The sequence below is a fragment of the Hoplias malabaricus genome, chromosome 3 (assembly GCF_029633855.1).
Source record: "Hoplias malabaricus isolate fHopMal1 chromosome 3, fHopMal1.hap1, whole genome shotgun sequence".
NCBI classification, from domain to species: domain Eukaryota; kingdom Metazoa; phylum Chordata; class Actinopteri; order Characiformes; family Erythrinidae; genus Hoplias; species Hoplias malabaricus.
In genome coordinates, this window is record NC_089802.1 from 65,359,537 (window position 1) to 65,372,438 (window position 12,902).

General features: G+C 40.1%; 1 protein-coding gene across 1 annotated transcript in view; it reads right to left on the reverse strand.

Annotated features, from left to right (window-relative positions):
- The window catches only part of trim25l (tripartite motif containing 25, like), a 44,519-nt gene that overhangs the window by 10,276 nt on the left and 21,341 nt on the right, over positions 1–12,902 (reverse strand). The window contains exons 10-13 of the mRNA XM_066665228.1: positions 12,643–12,708; positions 7,332–7,397; positions 7,032–7,100; positions 597–656 (exon numbers count right to left, since the gene is read on the reverse strand). Coding sequence (XP_066521325.1) covers positions 597–656; positions 7,032–7,100; positions 7,332–7,397; positions 12,643–12,708 — 261 coding nt within the window. The remainder of the gene's footprint in view (positions 1–596; positions 657–7,031; positions 7,101–7,331; positions 7,398–12,642; positions 12,709–12,902) is intronic.

Here is a 12,902-nt window from a genome sequence, read left to right on the forward strand (position 1 = left end):
GAACGAGAACGAATGACCAACAAGAGGAAGTGATACAAGGGGACTTAAATACTTAACACAGACGAGACGCACCTGAGATAGATAACGAGGGGGCAGAAGAAAGGCGGGACATGGGCGGAGACATGGACAACAACAAACAGAGCCATGTGCTAAGACAGCACATGGCGGGGAAAACAGACCTGACAGGACAAGGGCGTGACAGTACATAATTTCTAAAATAAGATAATTACAAAAAAACTGTTTTAACTTGCAGTAAACACAGGTTCCTGTGGACTTTAAATATTTCTTTCTTCTTTTTTTTATTTAGCTTGATTCTCTTATTTATCCACTCTGCAGATGTCTGTTTTGCAGGGTTAAATGCCACATTTTTTCTCTTGCATAATATACAGTAATACCATACTGAGGAAACATGTAAATACTGAAATAAAAAAATGAATATTTGTTTTTAAATGTAGCATATATTTAATGATATGTACATACACTACAGGAGTAGGAAAACTTCAGGAGAGAGGAAAAAACACAATACCTAGAACCCACCTCTCAAAATGCTTTTCGTGTGTGTGTGTGTGTGTGTGTGTGTGTGTGTACACATTTACCAGTGTGCTGTTTTTTCCTCCTGTTTCTTGGTAAGATTGAACTGAGACTCCAGCGGTCAGCTGTTTTAAAGAAAAATGAAGAGAAAAAAAGTATAAAATGATGAACAAACGTAACCTTGTACATATAATTACTTAATACACAACTAGCACAAGTTGAGACTGTGTGCAGCAATCAGGACCCTTACCTGGAAGTCCATTCTCAACACCTGGGCCACTACAATTTAGTGTTTTAAGTTTAACATAAGGTTCATCTTTTTGTTGGATTATGGATGGCTAATGGATTTCATAGGTTTTACAGAGAGAAGTATGAAATTGAAAAACAGCAATGCCAGAAAATTACCTTGTGTCACAAGTTAAACAAGGCCAGTGGCTTTGCTGGGAGGAACTAGAGTAGCAGAAGATCACTTGGCAAGAAATGTGGGCGATGGAGACAAGTTGTATTAAGCATTTGCTTGAAGCAACTTGTGATGTCCTTCCAACTCCACAAAATCTTAGACAGTGGGTAGGTGAAAACTCTAGTTGTATATTATGCACAGGGATTGGCATGCTGAAGCATATTCTATCAGCTTGTAAAGCTAGTTTTGTCACAGGGGAGTTATACATGGAGACATAATCAGGTGCTAGCAGGGTTTTAGCATGTTTGTTGGACAGCAAATGCTTAGAGGTAAATGCACTGACGAATGGTTGTAGTAATAAAGTGATTAGATTTTTGCATGAGGGGTAACATATTCGAGAGCATGCACAGACATTGGTGGATGGGGTGAAGCATGAGATTGAAAATTGATGGTGGACATAGGTAAAAAAAAAACTGCAGGTCCCAGAGTGCATTGCATTAACTACACAAAGGTCATGTGATGGACTCAATGAGTAACCATAGATAAGCATAGCTGGAAGCTGATCAGATCATAAACGGCCACAGCAACCTTACAACCTTATGGTGTAGCTGTAGGATTCAAACAATAGAAGTTGTGTGGCTGCCGGTAGGAAGAGGGTGGGTTGGGCCCTAAATGCAGCTCTAATGGATTCGCATAGGATATTTTACATCTTTTCTTTAGTCAAACTAATTTGCTTTGTGTAAGAATAGGCATTTAGTGATGTATGATGCTTTAGTAACATCTTTCTACTGTAAAAATTCAGCACTCTTTTAAGGGCAGAGGCATGCTCTGAGTTGGTGAAATGAACACGGAGCTTAAAGCAGGTGCTCAGAGATGACCTGCTGTGTAGTTATCAGTGTGTGAAAGATTAGGCAACTTTACAGGGATATAAACCCAAACATCTTAAGACATAAAAAAATTAACATGTTAAAACGGACGTCGAAGTAGACACAACTGGACCAACAGCTTTCCACATTTATCACTGCTGGTTACTGCTGTTATCCAGTGAAACTAATGGCTCTGTAGCTCTTGTGTCAGAACAGTATTGGTATTACTGACAGAATGAAGAGGTCTTTTTACTTTTTTTTTTTTTTTTTACCTTGACTGCAGTAATTAATACCAGGGCACACACATTACATGCTTCTATTTTAAGGATTTTTGGCAAAATTCATCCACTTAACCCCAGTAAAGGTTCTTTTATGCAGACAAATTAGAAAAATCTTTCACACTAATTACTCATTTGTTCATTCAATTAAATATAACATGTAGACAAATTACAAATTTGTACACTGGAATTAATTAAAATGTGTGCACGAATTGTAAACTGTTCTGTTGAATTAACTAGAATATGCACATAAATTGTTAATCGTTCCCTCTAATTAATTAAAACATGCTCATGAACTATAAATGGTTTTACTCACAGCCCCTCCTGGGCTCTGTAGAATGTTTCTCTGCCATGTGAAACAATTGCCTATGCTATCTGATAATACAGATAGGGTTACTAGATTTCTGATCCCAGGATGCAGTTTCTGGTGGTGGGGGGTGGGGCAGGGGGTCTACATAAAAGGCTACATAAAAGGTACCATGCTGCAGCTGTTTAAATACATTAGATAATGCTCTACTCACAGTTGGTTTGCTGTAAAGCAGAGGCTTTCAGCCTTTTCTACCTCATACTGTTTGTAACTAGAAAGCAAATTAGAACATCAAATGCAGTATTAGAATTAGGGCCTGAACCATTGCTCATAAAATATATTGTGTATTTCAGTTCAATCACAGAACATAAATGTGTAAAGATGTCTACCAAGCAGAAAAATTAGATTTGGTCACCCTAAATATAGACAGATTTTTGTAGTGGGGTATCCTCATCTGCCTGTTCTCCAGCGAGCTTTGACAATGACCAACACTTCCCAAAGAACATACTTTTGCAGATTTATTCCTCATCCAATAGAGCCTTTTAAATAGTCTATTTCACAAATTCTGTTGACTGCTGAGACTGGTCTTTAACTAGATCTGTTAAACCTGCAGCAAACCAACTGAAGAAGGTCTGAGAGTGCGCTTAGATGTGTAAAGTTGAAGAAGGTCTGATAAATAAGAAGGAGCTAGATTATTGAGAGTTTTTAGGTGAGCAGGAGGGTTTTTAACTGAATACATTATTTAACTGGTTTTATTGATGGCAGATTTTGAGCCAATAAGAATAGGATCAGTTTTATTACTATAAAGCAGTGGCGGATGCTGGTCTTTCAAGGAGGGGAAGCTCAATTTCGGCCTACATCATAAAATGTGTCGGTTTATATATACATAAATTCTACCCTCTGTTCCTTTTCAAGAAAATGATCTGTGACCCTGTCGTACCAACAAGGCGTCTTTTCCAGGGACTTGACTAGTGTCCTCTCAATGGCCAGCAGAGCTAGGCTGCTTAAACGGCCTTGGCCCATGTGAAGTGTGTCCGTCTGTGAGTGCTTTGTGATGGTGGAGGGGCTCAGCAGCACCCGCTGGACAGAAACTGCGATAGAAGTCAGAAAGAGTGCTAGAAGTCAGTCTCCAATAACAAGCAGCTACAAAAAAACCCCACCAGAAAAAGAAGCTCGATTTGTTGCTAGTCGTTTTTAACAAAGAAAATGAATGCTAAAAGGATTAATAAAATCTCTGGTTCAACTCAGAACAGAATGAAAATGTAATGCTCCCACGGATCTTTACACCAAAGGATCACTGATTCGCTCATTTCGCTGTCAATCAAAAAGGAATTCAGCCTCAGACAGATCATCCAATCATCATGCAGAAGCTGAGCGTCCGGGCCGGCCGAGGCCAGCCCACTGCCCCATAGACCCCCAGAGACGCTGAGCGTCCGATGGGCGGGACAAAGCCCAGCCTTTATCCAATGACTCGTCTCGTTTTGCTGCACTTCGCTGCTTTGCTATTGAACTCTGTGGACACTGTTTAAAGCACTGTCTTTACCAGTGATAAGAAGCTGATTCTGAACAAAAGTTGCACGTTGTAGTGCATATTTATTCTATGACATGTACACACAACAGTATATATTTCATCACTTATTTTTTGACATTTTAGGGGAAGCTGAGCTTTCTTAGAGCAATCGCCTCTGCTATTAAGCATTAGTAAATTGTGTGTCATCCACTGCATAAAGTTTCAAGGGTCCCCTTGTGTGATGCTAAAATTGATGGATTTATGACCAGGATGTGTGGCAAATGGTTTTAGGTCCCTTAGGTAAGACATAAACCAGTCAAGGGCAGAACCAGTGACACCCAACTCACACAGTCATGAAAGGAGGGAAATATAATTTACCTGTTAAAGGCAGTACTTAAATCAAGGAGAACAAGAATGCTAGGACACCCTTGTCTGTCACCACCAGCAGGTCATTAATAACCTTAACCAATGCAGTATCAGTACTGTGGTGTGTGCAATGACCGGACTGAAAAGAGTTCAGTAAATCATTAGACTCTAGATATGCTGTTAGCTAGTTGTACGGAAAATATGAAATTGGGCTGTAATTAATTAGATTTGATGGTTCAAGGCATGGTTTTATAAGGATAGGGGTGTCTGCAGCTAATTTGGTGGGGGTGGGGGAGTAAGGATAGGGGGTAATTTTTTGAATAACAAGGGGAGGATACATATAATACGTTATAATACGTAATAAGGATACATTAATATATTACCTAAGAAATGAAAGAAGGGGTTAAAGAGTACAGAGGAAGGAACCACAGTACTTTCAGGAGCCTTAAAAATGTAGAAAAGGTTGAAAAATATAAGACCTGAGAGTGTCACGCCCTCGTCTTGTCATGTCTGTTTTTCCGGCCATGTGCTCTATCAGCACATGGCTCTGTTTGTTTTTACCCTAGTCCCGCCTTTGTTCCGCCTCCTCGTCTGTGTCTCATCTGTTACCCTGCCCCCTCATTATCTGTCCAGGTGTATCTTGTCTGTGTCTTGTATTTAAGTTCCCTTGTGGCTCTCCTGTTTGTTGGACATTTCACATTTGTTTGTTCCCAAGTCATGTTGTGTTGTTTAGCTTCTGCGTCTACTCAGGTTGTTATTGTTTCCTAGTTTTGTCATTTTGTGTATTTCCTGTTCCAAGTCCAAGTTGTTTAAAATCCTATTCTTGTTATTTCCACTGTAGCCTGTCTTTGTTTGTTATATCTTTTGTTCAATTAAACTCACTGTGTTTTAGCAAGTGCGTCTGCCTCACTCAGTCCGCCCCGTGATCCCTGACAGAGAGATACCTAGACTTAGCGGCATGTAAGTCTCTGTCATGCATGTTTTTTTTTTTTTTTTTAATGAACATCAGCTTGCATTATTAATTTGAATTTTTTGTACAGCCTTTCAAGCTGACAGTGGTAAATCATGACACAGAAGTGGTAAAAGAAACTGCATTAAGGGATTCTGACAAAGCCGAATTAAGCATTGTTGCACGTTCATTAGGAGAAAATGGAGAAGCATGAAAAGGAAAATTCATTAATAGACTGAGTAAGGGAACAGGCATCTACATATTTAATATTACGGAAGGAGATGAGACTTCTAGATGACTGGTGAGTTACAGTCATAGGAACAGAGAACAGAAGGAGCTTACGGTCGTAGGGTGGAAACAGAAGAAATGAAGGTCATGAACCAGAAGAGGAGAAGAGAGAAGAGAAGAAAATTCCTCTACACTAAAAATGAAGAGCTTAAAGGTTGTGTCTACAATCAAAAAGCCACTGCTCACTTGTGACATGGTAGATGGTAAATACCCCACAATCATCACCGCCATAAATTTAGGCATGATGATTTGAGCACAGATTCAGCTCCCTGAAATGTTCAGGGTCTCAGAAAATCTGACGTTTTAGTGATATCTAGCCAGAGAATATGTTCATAACACAAATAAAATTATTTCTGGTTTACTTAAACTTTCAGTCACCTGATTTTTATTTGACTTTCCATTTCCTTCTTAAATTTTTCACTAGATGTGTGATGTTATCTTCCTTACTGATTTTTCCTTTTAACCTTAAATGTCATTTTAGAAAGCAGAAGTTTGCTTTTTATTCGCAAATTTGTGTTCAAACATTTAGTTCCACATTAAATTAATCCAATTTACGAGGCTAATATTGGTGTTATGTATTAGATTAATTGAATCTTCTGTTCCACCTTAAATAGGTGACTATGTAAGGCTGAAGATGGCTTTTGAAACTTTATTTATTTAAAATAAAAAAATAAATTCCTCACTCTCCATTTAAATCAGAAAAATTAGAGTTTAAATTTACAGCTTTAATCCATACATACACAACTGTACTTTTTCTTTTCAGAAATTACTTGCTTAAATTTTCAGGAGAAAATGAGCAAACTCTGCATCCATCTTGTAAAATTCCTGGGCTCTATACTGTATCCATTTTTTAGCTGCACTGCCAATGTTTACTCTTGTGTTACGTCATCTCTGGTCATGGAGCTTTTTAGAAGGGTGCCAAGGCCTTTTAGGTCTTCTGTATATAATGTCATCTATATTGCTTGCTCACTTCCAGGGCTGCAGAATACTGTTTTTTTTTTTTGTTACTTTGTTTCATACCGAGCAACACAGGGTGTAGAAACGATACTAGGGATTGAGCAGTGGGTGGAATTTCCAGGCCCAAACACAAATAGAGTTTTACTCCAGAACATAAACTCCTCAAAGGACAACATACTGGTTGCAGGACTGGTGGCAGAGATGCCAGTGCTTCAACGTAACATGTTTTCTTAATCTGTGATGACTCACTCTCTTCATTTTCTGATTTAGTACAGTAATACAGTAAATAAATTACATATTGCTCTTTAGAAGTCTGAAGTCATAAAGGGAAATCAAACTGTTATTTTTTACAAAAGCTAATTTATCTTAACAAGATGTATGTTTACACTGCTGTATGAATGTATGTTAATAATGAAAATATTTCATTATTTCTTGTCAGATCAAATATACACCCCTGAATTCTGTTCTCTTTCTACAGTTTGTCATGCTGGCTCTTCTTTAGATAATGTCTGATGTGTTGTCTATATATATATAATTTTTTATTTTTTTTTTTGGGTGTGTGCCTGTATTGTAACTCACATTGTCTCACTGGCTGTTGTCGTGCTGGCGTGTGCTGTGAAATCGGTGAGCTTCTCAAATCCCCATTAACTAAAACAGATAGAGAAAGAAAGAGAAAATTCCAATGTAACTAGAATATTATTCGAATAATATTTTTTAGAGATTAATTCATTCCCTCAATTTAATAATCCAACCACGCTTTTACAGGGCTCCTGTTGTGCATGCACGTAGCCGTGGCCAAAATCACATCTCAATCTTAAGCAAATTATTCAGTAAAATCCAATTATTTTATGCATGAATAAGGTTTTATGTTTGTCTGACCTTGTTCTCTTTCCTCCCTCCTGTGTCTCGTCTGTGGCCTGAGGGAGTGCATACTCCAAGTATCAGCTGATGAGGATATACATGTGTACATAAATGTGTACTTAATTACCTACACCACACAACAAAGCTGCCCAACATGACTGAAATTTACAAATATCAATATGGAGCCCTGGAGTGGATGTGGGTAAAAAAAAATGTAATTCAAGTGAACGATTTACAATTTGTTCACATGTTTTAATTCATTTGGGTGGAAAAACTGCAATTTGTGCGCACGTTTTAGTTCATTCATGCGCACAATTTAGCCAATTCCAGTGAATGAATTAGTTAATTTGTGCACACAAATAACTTAAATTAATTTAAATTAATTTACTGTGTGCTCCGTACAAGCCAGCTGCCTTTTGACAAAATTGTTACCTAAATTACTCATATTGTAATCATATATAATCAGCAAAAAGTATTACTTTACTTGAATTAAAAATAAATGCATATTTTAAAATAAAATCAATAACAGTGATAGACAGAATGTTTTGTAACAAAAAAATATTTAAATGTATTTATTATTATAATTTAATCTAAAACTAGATATTAAATATATTATAAAAGTTTATGAATAACGGCGAGGAATTTCAGTGTTCCTCAGTGGTGCAGTGGGCTACATGTGTAAACCCTGCACTTCAGAGCCCACAGAGGTGGGTTCAAAACCTGAGAGTGTTTACCGTGTCATTTTTATAACAGCAACTGAAGCTCTCAGTGATGAAACATTGATTCACTAAAGTACTGTAAAGTATTCTATGTTGCCTCATTTGATATTTATACCAACTTCTTTTCTCAGACACACACACAATTGGTACAGTTAAAGGGCCAGTTTTATTCTGACTTTTTTCATGATTTGTTTGAACTTTTTTACCTCTGGGTGAGTCTTTTAGTAATTAAACAGTTTAGAATAGGTGGGAAATTGTCAGGAATGCGGGGCGGACTGACGGAGGTGGACCCACTTGCTAAAACACAGAATATTTTATTTCTACAAAAGATAACAAAACAGATAGACAGACTAGGATAATAAGACAGGATACTGAAAAAAAGAAAGACCAAGACAGAGAGACTTGGTCAGGACAAGGGCGTGACAGATGCCCCCTCCTGAACGTGCAACTCCCGGGGCACATACACCTAGACCCCCCAGGAGCTGGCGCAGGAGAGAGCACGGAAGACAAGACAGGAACAGACACAGGAGCAGGGGACACGACAGGACCGGAAACAAGAGACTGGAGAGGAGACTGACAAAGGGGAGCGAGAGGAGACTGAACGGGTGACTTACAAAAGGGAACGGGAGAAGGGACTAGGGACTGGAAAGGACGGGAGTGGAAACACAAGACTTGACAGGAGACTGGGGTTGCGCACTGGACGGGAACTGAGACAGAACAGATGTAGGAAACTGGGACAAGACTGGGGACAGAACAGGATGAGAGATGGTAGACTGGACAGGAGCAGGTGACAGGACAGGGTGCTTGACATTGGATTGGACACTGGATGGGAACGGGGACTGGAAAGGGAGACCGGACAGATGATGGTGCTGAGGCCGGGTACTGGGACTTGACAGGTGACAGAACGGGGAACTGGGAATGGACAGGGGACTGGACTTGAGACAAGACAGGTGACAGGACTGAGGCTGGGTACTGGGACAGGACAGGAGAAGAGACAGGAAACAAGATACTGGACAGAAACGGGGACTGGACAGGAGTTGGGTACAAGGCATGGGAACAAGGACCAGGATGTTTACGGGGACAGACACGAACACAGTGACAGGGACTGGGACAGAGACAAAGGCAAACACAGGTGCAGGGACAAGGACAGAGACAGGGACCAAGACAGGGACAGACACAGGAATCAAAAGAACTGGGGAGTCCCCAGGACTGGCAAAAGTCTGTGGGGATGTCCAAGAAGCCAGCCTGAGCACAGCTCTAGGGATCAGCCCCAAATACCTTGGGGCCAACCTACAGACATGAACTGAATTGGCTGGGGCCACAGTCACAGGTGCAGAAGCGGCCAGGGCCACAGCCACTGGAGCAGAAGCGGCTGACTTGGTCGCCTTCACAGGGACAGTAGCAGCTGGTTTTGGCGCCTTCACAGGGACAGGAGCGGCTGGGTTAGGCGCCTTCACAGGGACAGGAGCGGCTGTGGAAGCCATCTTCTGAGGGACAGGAGCGGCAGAGGTCGCCACCATCATGGGAACAGAAGCAACAGAGGTCTCCGCCTTCTCAGGGACAGGAGCGGCAGAGGTCGCCGCCACCATGGGAACAGAAGCAACGGAGGTCTCCGCCTTCTCAGGGACAGGAGCAGAGGCAAGGTGTCGCCTTTGAAAATCATCCAGATATGCATAGAGGCTTGCAAGCTTCTCCTGGAGGTTAGGAGGGACTGCAGCGACGTCCTTGGAAGCAGGGGGCCCTCCAGCGACGTCCACGGAGGCAGGGGGCCCTGCAACAATGTCCATGGATGCAGGGGCTTGTGCTGCTCGCAGGACACGTGCTGGAGCTGTTGAGGGTTTATGGGGTCTGATGGGCGCACTCATGAAGGGCTTCCTGAGGGCACCCCTGTTAGCCTCACCTCCCATGTCCTGAGGTTTGAGGCTAACAGCCCCTACCCTCAACACCCCCCACAAATTTCCAGGGGGGTAATCCTCCAGCGAGGGGGAGACTCCAGTCCATTTCTTTCACCGGTTCCTTCGACTCACGCTGGAGCAGTCACTTTGTCCATAAGTTGCCTCCTCTTGAAGGAGCTGAGCAACTGTGGCATGCATGTGCTGGAACTGGCGACTCCATTCCACAGCCGCCCCTAAAACATACCCCACAGGATCTCTGGGGCCCTGTCAGGAACATGGGGCGGACTGACGTAGGCAGACGCACTTGCTAAAACACAGAATACTTTCATTTCTACAAACGATAACAAAACAGAGACAGACTAGGATAATGAGACAGGATACTGAAAAAACTAAAGACCAAGACAGAGAGACTTGAACAGAATGACCTGGACAGAGAGACTTGAACAGGATGACCTGGACAGAGAGACAGACTGGAGAAAGCAAACCGACGGTAGAAAGCAAACTAAAGGTGGAATGTCCAACCAAGAAGCACAGAGACAAGGGAACACCACAGACAATACTGATAACGAGGGGGCAGGATTACAAATGACACTGACAAGGAGGAAGAATAAAGGTGGAACATGGGCAGAGACATGGACAATAACAAACAGAGCCATGTGCCAAGTGAGCACATGGCAGGGACAACAGACATGACAGGACAAGGGCGTGACAGAAATCTGTGAGAAAACAATTGCTATATGTTTATGCCCTAATCTCATACTTAAAAATAATGGTTCTACAATGGGTTCTTTAGTAAGGAAAATGGTTTTATATATATATATATATATATATATATATATATATATATATATATATATATATATATATATATAACCCTGAACACTTGAAGAACCTTTGCATCATGAAAGTGTTCTTCAGATTGATGGATAATTTGCTATAGATGGTTCTATAGAGAACCATGTCAGATGGTTCCTTGTAGAAAACGCTTCTGTATTGCACCATAAACGATTCCTTTATTGTAACAAGCTTAAAATCATAGTATCTTACTCTTAATCTTAATCTTACAATGGTTCTTCAATTGTTTAGGGTTCTATATAAAACCATTCCTTGCCCAGGGCTGTGCTGTCCCCTGGACCCAAGAATCCCTCTGGAAGTTCATCTGCCCATCCTGCTGCCTCAACACAGAGGCCCTCACATCAAGACCCACTGGCTTTGAAGCATCTGCTGCCGGTGCAGTGAATAGCTCCTCAGATCCCCAATGTCCCCCACCCACCAGAGAGTAATTAATATTGCTCTTTATTTGTATTAACGTTCTGGTTGTATAATGATTAACTTTTCTCACTTTTACAGACCCTGATTGATCCTTACTGCATCCAATCCATTCTACCCATTCCCTACTTCAAAAAAGACCTGTAAATCAGGCCTACATGTGCCCCCCCAACTCCTCATCCTATAGGAAAAGTGATGTTTGGAGCATTGATAAATTTCCAATAATAAATCTGTACCTTATTAAAAAAGTCATGTTGACATTCCTTCAGTGAACTGAAGATAAAATAATATTCAAATCCATCTTGAACAACTACAGGGTGGGCCATACATATGGATACACCTTAATAAAATGGGAATTGTTGGTGATATTAACTTCCTGTTTGTGGCACATTAGTATATGGGAGGGGGGAAATTTTCAAAATGGGTGGTGACCATGACCTTTTTGAAGTCGGCCATTTTGGATCCAACTTTTGTTTTTTCAATGGGAAGAGGGTCAGGTGACACATGAAACTTTATTCTTTCATGAGTTATTTAAAAGTTTCTGACCACTTATAAAATGTGTTCAAAGTGCTGCCCATTGTGTCCTAAACTTTGTATCAAATCTTAAATATATATATATATATATATACACACACACACACACACACACATACAGTACCCTAATTCTCCTGTGTCTTCCATCGTCGATGATGTAGTCACCAGGAACTAAGCTACACAACTTAACGGCAGTGTTTTTTCAAACATTCTGTGGAACTAGGGTTTTGAGAAACACCTGTGTTGTTTAACAATGGCTCGGACTAAGTTACCAATATAGTTTTGGTATATATATAGGAACCTTGACAGTTCCAATGACGGTTTTGAGAAACATTATTACCAGGGCTCACACATTATAAGAGTTCTGGCAAAAGGCAGCTGGCTTCTACAGAGCTCCCAGTAAATTAATTAGTTATTCGTGGGCACAAATTACTAATTCGTTCACTCGAATTAACTAAAACGTGTGCATGAATTACTAATTAATTTACTCAAATTAATTAAAACATGTGAATGAATTGTAAATGTTTCACTTAATTGTCCCTTCTAGGGCTCCGTAGATCAGATATGAAACGATAAATAATAACCTCAATGATGTATCTAGACATCATTTTCTGTAATGTGATCTGTCTCTGGATTTGATCAGCAATTTTCTTACAGAAGGTATTCTGGATGTTACTGATATTTGAGGATTAAATTCTGACAAGCATCACTTTGAATGTCTCTTACTCTTACAATGTGTAACTGCCCTATTAATTAAGTGTGTTCTGAGTCAGGTGTATTCTTTGGTAGAACTCTCTGTGGTAATAAATTGTATGATCTATTGGCAACGGACAATAATGATATTTGAAATAAGCTATTTCTTATTAGAAGCTACAGAAGCTATATTTAAAAACTGAGTTAGTTATATCTTACCTTGCTCCTCTTGTAGGTTTCTGTTTTGTCTGCTCTGAGTTCTGGATGTGTTTTCAGTCTCACTCCCTATAAACACATTACAGCTAAAACACTGTCAAACACACACTTGATAGCATAGAATGGTCTTGTATAACTTTTTAAGGAACATTTACAGTAAATTATTCTATAAGGGAAAATTTGAAATGTGTTGTGTAACTGTGATAAGTATTTTAAAGAACTATTTTCTGTATAAGTTAAACATTTTCTAGAACTGTACAAAA